The 12663-nt window shown below is 30.6% G+C and overlaps 2 protein-coding genes across 3 annotated transcripts; one reads left to right on the top strand and one right to left on the bottom strand.

Moving 5' to 3' along the window:
* Positions 1-126: 126 nt before the first annotated feature.
* Positions 127-1437, bottom strand: LOC118046074 (chlorophyll a-b binding protein CP24 10A, chloroplastic). Its single transcript, XM_035054837.2, has 2 exons — positions 1051-1437; positions 127-911 (listed from the first exon to the last, which is right to left on the bottom strand). The coding sequence occupies exons 1-2, from the start codon at positions 1272-1274 to the stop codon at positions 362-364; spliced, it is 774 nt and encodes a 257-aa protein (XP_034910728.2). The 5' UTR covers positions 1275-1437; the 3' UTR covers positions 127-361.
* An 8898-nt stretch (positions 1438-10335) lies between these two features.
* On the top strand, positions 10336-12324 carry LOC118046085 (non-specific lipid transfer protein GPI-anchored 31). Of its 2 annotated transcripts, none has more exons than XM_035054848.2 (3): positions 10336-10887; positions 10998-11027; positions 11927-12324. In XM_035054848.2, the coding sequence occupies exons 1-3, from the start codon at positions 10530-10532 to the stop codon at positions 12073-12075; spliced, it is 537 nt and encodes a 178-aa protein (XP_034910739.1). In that variant the 5' UTR covers positions 10336-10529; the 3' UTR covers positions 12076-12324. The 2 variants fall into 2 exon arrangements, with proteins under 2 accessions (XP_034910739.1, XP_034910738.1); XM_035054847.2 differs by having other exon boundaries at positions 10378-10887; positions 11924-12324.
* The last annotated feature ends 339 nt before the right edge of the window (positions 12325-12663 follow it).

Here is a 12663-nt window from a genome sequence, read left to right as displayed (position 1 = left end):
CCATTCTATTGATGTCTTATAAAGGTCTACTGTGGATAGAAATTTATCAGAGGATGCATCTGGCTCAAGGTTATTTGCCTCATCTATGCTTTTAAGAACCCTAGCTTCCCAAGTTCGTGGTTTGCCTTGAACCAAAATGAGCATGGCACCATAGTTGATAAACAAAAAGATAAAAAGGGTGAAGTACAGTAACCCTGTATTCTAAAATCACAAATACCAAATCCAATCCAAGCTAATCATGGATAAAACTCGTTACTATCATATAGCTCAATAACAGAGAATTGGAGTTGGCGAATGTTTATCCACTAAAAAACAGATTTATATCTACATTGATGACAGAAACGGTCATCATGTAAAGGTTTTACAGTCCTAGAGCACCAAGAGGAGTCTTGCCTTGACCAGCCTCAAAGTAGAAGATCAACATGGCAATCATGGCAAGCCTAGCATGCTTAATCTCAGCAAGTTTAAGTCTCTCGAGCTTCTCCTCGTCAGGAATGTACTCTCCATTCTTGAGAGTCCCTGCAAAGCCCAGGGGATCAAAGAACTTGCCGCCAGGGTAACCCTGGTCGCCAGTGGCGTTGGCGAAGTTCTCTGCAGTTTTAGACCACGGTGTTGCCCATTCCACGGATTGGGACTCGGGGTTGAAGAAATCCACCCACCGCTTGCTCTCCACCCAACCCATGAGAATGAGCTGGGTGCCGAGGAGGGATCCGAAGGAGAAGGGTGCGATGGCACCGGGGTCAGCACCAGCCTCGAACCAGGGGATGCCGCTCCATGCTTGGCCAACAAAGATACCCACCACGGCAGCCATAGCCCACCGGCCGTGAATGAGTTCAGCTTCCCTGTACCATTTGAGGAATGCTGGGTCCTTGCCTAGGCCTAGAGGATCGAACCCGTAGTCACCAGGGAGCCTGCATATCAAACGTGTGGAGACAAGCATACTTCAGCCCTTGCTACCATTATAAATTCCAGAAGTGTTAGTGGCAGTGACATGTAGCTTTTTAAGGGAAAAAAACACTTCCAACTACATCTAGCAGAGATCAGACTTACGAGCCGTCGAGCCACTCGGGGTCAACGAAGCTGCCACCACCTTTAACAGCAGGGATCCAAGACTTCTTCGGTTGAGCAGCAGCTACTATCGTCAACTTCCTCGCACCAACTGAGCAACTTCCAATCCCAGTTGCTCCAATTCCCGACAAGGCTCGACTCCTCTTCCCTCCACACAAGAACGAAGATCCCAATCCATTTAGGACAGCACCGGAGGCAGCAGCCATCTCTCTCTCTCTCTCTCTCTCTCTCTCTTCTCTCTCTGGTCCAAGAAGCTGGTTTCTGTACAAGAACTTGTGGTGCCCTGAGGTTGTTTTCTTTCCAAATGGTAGATACTTGTTGGTGCCAGTGGCTTTAATGCTCTCTTGAACGATGAGTGGGCGAGGGAAGGAGGATCTAAAGAAGGGGTTTGTATGGAGCCATGTAGGATAATGAAATCTGAGCAATTTCTTGGATAGATTTCGGACCAATGGGAACATGAGCTTCTGCTGGAGCTTTTGTTTCTATTCTAAAGTGCACTTCAGAGACCACACGCCGTGCAATAATTCACGGTAAAGGATCGGATATTTGATATATATATATATATATAGCAAGCCTCAATAAAGTCTTTAATTTGTAAGAGCAATGGAACCTGCTGGATTCAATAGGATGGCGAGTACGATGAACCGCAACAAAAGCATGCATGCTAAAAGGAAGAAAAAAATTACAACTTAATGCTAAATTACAAAAATGAAAAAAAAATCTAAAAATTATACAAAAAAAAGTGACATGATACAACTCATGTTAGCATGGTAAACTTGTGACATAGTTGTGAGGTTAGGATAATTATATAGAAAAAAAATTAAAAAAAATAACAATACACAATTCCCTATAAACCAAGTATAGAAGGATGAAACAAACAAAAAATCAGTAAAAAAACTCCAAAAAAATTAAATATTAGCAAACTTAGGTAAGGTCATCAAATTTTAATCATGCAAATAGATAATCTAATAGAAGATAAAACAACAAATCATGAAAATTAATTCTCAAACAAACCAAATATTAAAAGATAAAAATAAAAAAATATTTATTCTTAAAGAAAAAAAAATCAGAGATAACTTAGGCAAATAAACCAAGTATATAACTTAGATCATGAGGCCGGACAAACTCATAAAAAGAAAAAAATCAAGAACTCAATCTTTAAAATTCAAATATAGGGATTGGAGTGAACGAAAAAGGTGACTTAAAATAAAAACAATTATTTCACTAAAATTTAATTTAAATAATATGACCTAAAAGATATTAAAGTTATTTCAGGTTAATTTTAAAAACTCGTAACCTGTATTACAAGATCGAGCAAACCACATAAAAGGCAAACCAAGATATTGTGAAGTCAAATCCCCAATCAACAAAATATTGAGGGATATAATTAAAAAAAATCAATGAAAAAATATGAAAAATAAATAGAAATAAAAAGAAATGAAATCAAATCAAATTTGATTTAAAAATAAAATAAAACCAAATGATGAAGAATTAAATTAAAAAATGATTAAAAAAACAAATAAAGACAAAAAGAATAAGAATCTAGTTTAATATAAAAACTAAAAAAATTCAATATTAAAGATAAAATTTTAAAAAAATAAAAATAAAATAAATAATAATCAAAATAATAAAATAAAATTTAATACAAATAACAAGTGACTAGACACATCTGAATACTTACAGGCTAGAATGATTCCTGAGAGAAGGAGAGGGAAAAAAATGGAGGCAATGAAAAAAATTTCATCTGAGTCCAACCGCCACTACTCACCATATATTTGTTAGACCACTTAGAAAGATCACGACAAAACATTTCCAACGTTGTTGGGAAGTTGCTGTGATTGCCCGGTGATGCCTCGTGTCAAAAATCATTGAAGCCTCTCAACCGCTAACATGTGTAGTACACATGTTATCTTGTTTATTATGCATGTTTACCCTAATTCTCATATTTATTTTAATTTTAATTTTGACCCCTTGATACTTAATTATTTTAATCTAGTCTAATTTTGTTTTTTTATTGCAAATCTAAGCATCGACTGAGCACCAAAGTTTTTCATCGACATTGCAAAAACTCAATACCTAGCTAACCAAAAGAAACTACAAGGTAAAATCCAAATAAAATCAATATAAAAATATCAAATTAAAAAAATATATATCAAGAGTCCAAAAAAAAAAATACTTTGATAATACAAAGCACTTCTTGATCTTAGCAAACAAAAGAGACTTCAGTATTTTTTCAAGCTTTGAATTTGATTCCTGAAACTATAATTCTTATTAATCAACAAAATTAAATCTTATTTTTTTCCTGGACCGAGCATTGATATATTCTCTCAACATTACAAGGCCTCCACATGTAGGTATGAAAACAAATCATCAACGTCAATTTTTAAATAAATATATTGTTGGATGATTAAATTAAAAAAATAAATTGAAAAAACTGACGAAAAAAAAAGGGTTTATTTGTGCTAATCCCAATAAAACTTGATGATCTTTGAACATCCAATGCTCAGGAATAGATTAATTCAAAATACTAGTGTTATTAAACCCGACCCAGCTCGACGGGTTGATTCGATAGTTAACGGTCCGGGTTTAATAAAAAACTAGCTATGGCAACAGCTTGGCAAAACTCGGGACTCGGACAAGAACCGGTTTTTTTTTTTTTTTTTTTTAATGTGGGATTTGAAACCTATTAATATATATACTCTATGTTCCTAGGGAAAAAAAGTCATATTTTTTCAATATGGGATAAAAAAACCTTTTTGTTTTAAATATTTCAAGTGAAAAGGATAACATCTTTCGTATATATACTCCATGTTTCAAAAAAAAAAATCATGTTTTTTCAATGTGAGATAAAAAACCTTTTGGTTTAAATACTTCAACTTAAAATGATAATATATTATCTTTTCAATGGGGGATTTGAAGCCCTTTTGTATATATACTTTTATGTTCGCATGAAAGAAGTTATGTTTTTTTAATGTGGGATAAAAAAAAATTTAGTTTAAATACTTCGACTTAAAAACTTAACATAATATTTTTTTAATGTGGAATAATTTTTTTTTAAATATTCTTTTAAACTTCATTGTTTACTATGTGTATAATTTATATTTAGATGGATTTTTTCATATAAATATTATATATTTATTTTTTTAAAAAAAAATTGGATTGACCCAAAAAACTCGGGATCCGGTTTCTTAACCGGATCAACCTTCAAATCGAGTTTAATAACTATTCAAAAGACCTCTTGATCAAGTGAGGATCTGGTTCGAGGGAGTCGGGATAGTCTTCGGGTTCTGGCCGAGACGAGACTCGTAGCCCCCGAGAGACACTGTGGAGTCGAACTGGGATCCGGACTCCCGATGATCAAGTTCCATGCATCAAAAGCCGTGCCAGGCCTCCGATGCTCCAGTAATTCAAAGAATCTGATTCAATTTTGTTGGAAAAAAAAACACCAAAAGGTCGAACTTATCAGTTCCTGGAGAAAAGAAATAAAAAAACAAAAGATAAAAATGGTGGGCTCTAAAAAGTCAAAGTCCTTTCAGCTTTCCGAGTAATAAACTCTGTTAGGAACTTTTCCAACAATCCGCAGAAAAGCCTAAATGGGTGGATGCATGAAGAAATGATGCAGCATGCAGGACCTCTGCTCGGCGCATCAGCCTGCAATGATGACTCGAAATGATTGAGTTAATAGTTTATTCCTAAGAGAATAATAATAATAATAATATATGGTTTTGGAAATTAAGAGCTAATGAAAACCTTATATATTATATATAATAATAATAATAATAATTGAAATATACACTATTTATATTGATAATATATATAGCAATCAAAAGTTTGATAACTAAATTTGATATAATCAGTAATAATCAAGTTTTTCACGATTTCCGGAAAGTGTTTTCCGTCCAAAATTAAAAAAAAATACTTTCCTGAAAATCAAGTCAAATTTTTATTTAACTAGAAAGTATTTTATGTTGATCGGTAAGTGTTTTTCATTGACCAACTTTTTTTATGGCAAACAAACATAAAAAAATTTAAAAAGTGATTTCTCAAAAATCATTTTTCGGAAAACAAATACAGCATGAGATAAGAGTTTATTCCTAAGAGAATAATAATACATGGTTCTGGAAATTAAGAGCTAGCAAAAACCTTATATTATAATAATAATAATTGAAATTATACACTATTTATATTGATAATATATATAATAATTAAAAGTTTAATGATTAAATTTGATATAATCAGTAAATAATATGATATTTTTAATTTTTTTATAATTTTCAAAAAAAAAAAAAAAAAAAAACACTTTTCTGAAAACCAGATCAAATTTTTCTTTGACCGGAAAGTTTTTTTCTATTGACTAATTTTTTAATGACAAACAAACACGGTAAAGTTTTAAAAGTAATTTTTCAAAAATTATTTTCTGAAAAACAAACGCAGCATGAGATAAGAGTTTATTCCTAAGAGAATAATAATAATAATACATGGTTTTGGAAATTAAGAGCTAGCAAAAACCTTATATTATAATAATAATAATTGAAATATACACTGTTTATATTGATAATATATAGTATCTTCGATAGATTTTTTCTCCTGTGAAGGTCAATAGAATGTTTGTGACTTTAACAGTGAAGACTCTGTCAATCAATCCCATCAGAAATTGGAGATAAAAAAACGGTGTTCTTCGTTCCTTTTTGAAAAGTGATTTAGACGAGGGGAAGGGTGGGTCCCTCTTCGAAGCATGCATAGTCAACACGTGGATCATTGCGTGTTGAAGGAGGAGAGACTCGAAAGCACGAAAAGTAATATTAAAAACTATTTAGGGTCTATAGACCGGTAAATCCTCTTATATAGAATTCAGATAATGCCGATGTAAATTATGTTTTTTTTTTTTAATTTTTAAATTTCTTTTATAAAAATAATATTTTTAAATAATTTTGATATGCTGATATTAAAAATATTTTTTAAAAAATAATAATAAAATATTTTAATATATTTTTAAATAAAAAATATTTTAAACCACAACCATTAGTACAATTCTTAATAAGCTTTCCAGATAATTAAATTATTTATCTTTATCATTATTGTTAAATTTGGCCTACTTTAACGGGTTGGTTAAAAAATTCAACAATTAAAGATTTAATTTAATTTAAAATTAGAATGGATAAAATAATAATTAAATAGTAGCTATTATTAAGATTCAATAATTTCTATATCTCCTTTCTAATATTTATTTTTGTATGTATCAACTAGTGGAGGAAAATGTGTTTTTTATTACAAGGATGCTTTTTATATTGGTTTATGATTTTTCTTTTTATATATTTTTTTTAAATAAATAGATTGGACCAATCAACCTAACCATGTGTTTTCCTTTAAGTTTTTTTTATTTTTTATTTTTTAAAAATTTATCCTTTTTATTAGAAAATGTTTTTTTTAATAATGATAATTGTCTTTTATATATATATATATTTTATATGAGAAGAATGTATTATCATTACATCTTGACTTAGTAACCTTGAACATTGAGTGCAAAAAGATACGATGAGCTCGCATGTTGATAATCTTGATAGGGTGATCGCATGTGTCTTCTAAAAGCATGATTATCTTGACACGGTGACCGGAAGTTGTTCATCTTGACTAGGTTAAAAGTTCCGAGCACCGGAGAGTTGTTATCTATGGGATGATAATCATATAGTCTCCTGTGATTACTATGGTATGATCATTTTGATATGGTGATTGTGTGTTGAGTCAAAGTGTGATTATCAATGTATATTCAAAACAGGACATCTTAACATTATTTATAAGGTGATGATGATTTTGCCCTTCATGTATTTTAATGATTTTTTTATAATTTTATTTATTAATATTTATTTTTTTTTTCAATATATTTTTTTAAATTTGTGTATTCAATCATGATTATTATTGTTTTGATTGTTAATTTTTTTTTATCTTTCTTAATTTATTTTGTATTTTAATTTAATCTCTAATTATTTTCTTTAATTTAGTTTGATACTGAATTTTCATTATCACTGTCTTAATTGCTATTTATTTAGTTTTTTTATTTTTTTATGATTGAGAACTTTGCTTCGTTACTTTTTTGTTTTTTCTTTTTATAGATTAATCGTGGTCTCATGACGAGAGTTACTAGTTTCATATATTAACCCGATTAAATTTACTATTTTTTTTAGATGTTCTTGTTTTATATATTTTTTAATTTTATCATTTAACATTGAGTTATTGAGTCTTGCATTTCATGATTTGCTCTACTTTTTTTTTTTCATAAGATTATTCCAATCTCATATCATGGATAGCGAGTTAGTCGGGTTAACCCGTGTTGACTTATATTTTTTTAGGGGGTTATCCCAGATTCTGGTTAATTGAGTTAACCCAAGCAAATTCAATTTTTTTTAATCATTTTTTTTTATTGATTTAACTTCAAAATTTTCCATGTTTTTTTTAAATTTTTAGTTTTTTTCCCAATCTCATTTCACGTTAGAGGGTTTGTTAAATTAATTAGGTTTGACTTATGTTTTGTTTCTTTAACATTTAATCTTTTGAAATTAATTATTTTTAAAATTTTATCATTTAATATTTTATTATCAGATTTTGAGCTTATGATTTTTTTTTAAATGGGATTATTCCTAATTTTATATTCTAAATTATGTATTAATCAAAGTACCATAAATTAATTCAAGCTACTGTCACTTGAATATACTTTTTTATATTAAAATAATTTAATCCGATCTGCGACGAGATACTAAGTTAATTTTGATAGTATGTTGTTCATCTTGACAAATGACAAGATGATCACATATGTTATTCGACTAAAAAAGAGAGGCAACTTTCGGTTCCATGTATAATTAGGAAAACCATGTGCATTGCTTTTAAAGCAAAACAACAATCATAGGCTCTACCCAAATAAAAACAATCCCGCTATAAAAATACAAAAACATGCTTCTACTCTATTTAAAAAAAAATAAAAAAAATAAATAGAGCAAGATATTTTTTGATCCAATACATGAGAATTAAGCATATGCTCTAATATAATTAGATATCATTAAATTATTTTGTAAAAAATTAAGTAGCTATATAACCCTGTTTGTTTTTGTATTTCAAAAGAATTTTTTTAAAAAATTAGTTAATTAATTATTTTTTTCTTTACTTCAAATTAATATTTTTTTTGGTGTTTATAAATTATTTTAATATACTGATGTCAAAAATAATTTTTTAAAAATAAAAAAATATATTATTTTAATACATTTTCAAATAAAAAATATTTTAAAAAGCAACTACAACTATACTCCTAAATAAAAAGATCCAAATTTTGCAAAAAAATAAAATAAAAATAAGAACATAAAATTTAATATGGTTTTAATTATCCATTTTGAAAATTTCCATTTATTAATACTTTGATCTTGGCGGTAAATTGCTATTTATTAATATTAAAGAAAAAAGAAAGAAAAGAAAACTATCATAACATGCCTTTCCTTTTTTTTAGAAAAGAGAAAAAAGAAAATCGACACATGGGATGGGATGCGTGACACGTATGCCACATATGAGATCATCATGCACCGACTTATGCGCCCACATGGCATCGCCGAAAAAAGGTGAGAGAAAAAATGGCCGTTGCCTTTCCTTGCTATTATTTTATTCGTTCATAATAATTGCCATCACCCGTCACTCCCTTTTCCTTCTTTTTATATTTATATATTTTTTTTAATTCATGTTTTTTCTATATTCCTTAAATTATGCAAATATAATTGCATAAATGTATTTAATTTAAAATATCAACAATTTACATGATTCTTTATTTATTAAATATAAATAATTGAATTTAAATTAAATGGATTTGATTTAAGATACAATAACATAGCAATAAGTTACGTCTCTATATTTTATTTTTTTTATATTTTAAAAATATTTTTGAAAAAAATTAAAATTTTTTGTTTTAAATTAATATTTTTCAAATGTTTTTAGATTATTTTGATGCATTAATTTAAATAATAATTTTTTTTTAAAAAAAATATTATATCGATTCATTTAAGTGAAAAACAATTCAAAAAACAACTGTAACTACACTTCTAAACAAGCTAATAGTTTACAGTAACTATTGCTTTTCAAGGTGTTTTTTTATTATAAAATATATTAAAATAATATTTTTTTAATTTTTGTAAAAATTAATTTTGATATTAATATATTAAAATAATTTCAAAATATTAAAAAAATATTAATTTAAAAAATAAAATAATTTTAAATTTTTTTTAAAATATTTTTAAAACACACTGCGAAACGCAACTCAAATCACATATTCATCGTCGAGTCACTGGATGATTTCAGGTCGGTCTAGGTTTAGAGTGTGTTTGGTATTGTGGTAGCTGTTGTGGTTGTGGTTTATAAAAAGTTGTTTTTATAAAAAGTACTTTTAGTTGAGGTTGGTTTGAAAAAATAGGTGTTTGATTAAAACTGTGGTTGAAATTGAAGTTGAAAAAAAAGCAGTTTAATGTGTTTGGTTAAAAGTGCTTTTAAAATTGAGGTTATAAAATAATTTTAAAATATATATTAATATTAATGGTTTTAAATTTAAATATTATAGAATTAATTACTCCTATTACATCATGAAATAAAAAATACTTTATAAAAAATATTTTTTATTATTCCATTAAACTATTTATAATTTCATTACATACAAAATTCATCCGATAAGAACTACGTTTTTATAATTTTTTGAGCGTAGATAAAATATTATCAGGTATAAAATTGATATTACAATGCAATAAATTCACTTTATATTAATGTTTTTTTTTTAAATGTTAAAAAAATTAACACTGAAAAAAAAAAAAAAAAAATTTCACGTGAACAATGCAATTTTTGCACTGTTTACATACTCCACTGTTCAGTGAACAATGGAGGTGCATGATACACTGTTCAGTTTGGATTTCCCGAAAGCAGCATTTTCCTGCTTTTCATTTTCCTGCGTTTCTCACGCGATTTGGATGTGGGACCATGCACAGTAAGCAGCGTTTTTTGGTTAACCAAACACTTGCTTCCTGTGTTTTTTAAAAAACGCAACTTCTAACACGTAGCCAAACGTACTCTTAACAGGGAACGTTGAGATGCGTGCCTAGCCAATCCAGTGAGTATGCACAAGGAAAGAAAAACTATTTGAATCAAAACAATTTTTTATTTTTTTTATTTTATTTTATCATCATCTTAAATGAAACCATATTTTTTATCTGATACAGTCAATTGAATTCAAAAATTTGAAATATGAAGTCAATATTTGCTTCGAAACCTACAAATCCCCACTCCACTTTTTGAAACCCCCACTTCCATTTCCTCTATTTATAACTCTCTTCACCAACCCTCTTTCCACAACCCCCCCCTCTCCTCCTTTCCTCCATCTCTCTCTCTCTCTCTCTCTCGGCTTCTGCAACGCAGCAAGATATTTTTCTCAAGAAATAAACAAAATGGCATCAAAAAAGGTGTTGTCTTTGATCCTTCTCTGCACAATCTCAGTCTCCTGTAGTATCCGGGTAGAGGGTGCATCCCACCGCCACGCCTCAGCCCCAGCACCCTCAGTGGACTGCACCACTCTGGTGCTGAGCATGGCTGACTGCTTGTCGTTTGTGTCAAACGACAGCACTTCAAAAAAGCCAGAAGGGACTTGCTGTTCTGGTTTGAAAACGGTGCTGCGCACTGACGCTGAGTGCCTCTGTGAGGCCTTCAAGAGCAGTGCTCAGTTTGGTGTCGTCTTGAATGTCACTAAGGCTCTAGCTCTCCCTTCTGCTTGCAAAATCCAAGCCCCTCCTGCGGCTAACTGCGGATGTCAGTACTTCGCACTCTATTTTTGTTTTTCCTCAAATATTTCTTGTGGGGTTTCAAGAGTTTGCTGTTTTTCTTCTTTATTTGGTTAAATGTCGTTTTTTTTGTTGCAGTGACCACACCTAGCCCTGCTGGTGCCCCTGGTATGTTCAAGTCCTGATCTTTACTGATAATATTTCTTTTTGAAAAAAAAAAATATTATGTTGTTGTTTTTTTAATTTATTATTGTTATCTTTTATGTATTCGAATGTGACACTTGATACTCTGGCTGAATTATTTAGATTTCTTCTTTTTGACCCCACCCAATGGACTATTTAAAAAAGAAAGAAGAAATTAAGTGCTTTGATGCTGTCTTCCTCTCATTCTTTTCCTGGTTTTGGTATAATCTATTGCATGTCCTGTTATTGAGGTCCCAATGTTTCTATTGAGTGAGGAGTATCTAAAAGAGTGAGCATTTTATTTGATGATGTTGATTTTGTAATCCAATCTTAAGTCAAAATCAATCCTTTATTTTTTCAGTTTTTGTTATTTTATACTTTGAGGGGTGATCAGGAATTCTCTCCGGTTCCCAAGCCTTAAGCTAGATTTCTTATATTTGAATTGAAGTGATTCATTTGTGTTCTCTTGTTTGTTCTTGAACAATGTGGAATGGGACAACGTGACAGCCATCATTCTTGGTCGTTTGGTCTTGAGATTGGATGTTTATCTGATCTTGCCTTTGCTTTCTTAAAAGAAGAAACAAGAGATTTCGCCTCCCATCTCTTTTTTGCGGGGAAACTTGTAATCTACATTCGCTTGTTGTAGTTTCGGTGCCACGAACACGCTCAAATTTGCCCCCCTACATGGTGAATTTGATGCCTAAAACAACAGTGTGTTGATGGTTATAAATGTGGCAAGTAGTTTCCCTTCCTTGCATCTAGGTGCTTTTTAAGGAGTCATTCAATCGTATGATTCTGCTGTTTCATTTATAACTATTTGATCTTAATGCTATTTGGTTTCCGATCAAACACACACTGCTCATTTGTTGTGTGTTATGCAGCAGTATCTGCTGCAGCTGGACCGTCTGTGAATGGTGTAGCCAATGAGCTAGCACCAGCTCCTTCTCCAGGTTCTTCCGGTTCTAATGGATTATTTGTCTCCGCCGGATCTTTAATCGTCGGACATGTAGTTGCATCTTTCTCTGGTTTCTGAAAAACCGAGTTGCTATTTTGTGATGAGAAGAGAGGATGGCTTATGAGGGAGCTAATTTGATGATTAGTATGAACTTGGTACTTAGGGTGTTTGCCTTTCTTTAGCTGTTGACATGAGCAGTTACACATTTGTTTCGAGGGTCCCCACTGAAACTCGTTTGTGATGTGGATATCGTTTTGAGATATGAGTCTTGCTTATCTCTATGTTCTGTATTTTTTTAAATTATTTGTGCTTCTGTTATTTTTGAGATATGAGTCTTGATTATGTTCTTTTAAATTTCCATCTACATGATTGATTTCAAGTATTCATAATATAAAGAACAAGGAGAAATGTTGTGGTCTGTCATGAGTGTGGAAGGGAAGAATTTAGGAGAGTGAACTGATGAAAACCACATCAATGTTGAACAGAGCAGTGGTGGCTGCTAGCTAGCTAGAAAAGTGGAGAAAAGCAGGCTTTAACAGTGTGAAAATGAAATTCGATGAGGAAAAATCAAACGACAATTTCGTCCTTTTATCAGCTACGAGACGGAAAAAAGTACAAGTTACTGATCTAAATTTGTTGGGAATTTTTTTATAACAAAAATGATTT

This window comes from Populus alba, chromosome 3, assembly GCF_005239225.2.
Source record: "Populus alba chromosome 3, ASM523922v2, whole genome shotgun sequence".
NCBI classification, from domain to species: domain Eukaryota; kingdom Viridiplantae; phylum Streptophyta; class Magnoliopsida; order Malpighiales; family Salicaceae; genus Populus; species Populus alba.
The sequence above is the reverse complement of the archived record's forward strand: the minus strand, read 5'-3'. Positions and strand labels throughout refer to the sequence as shown.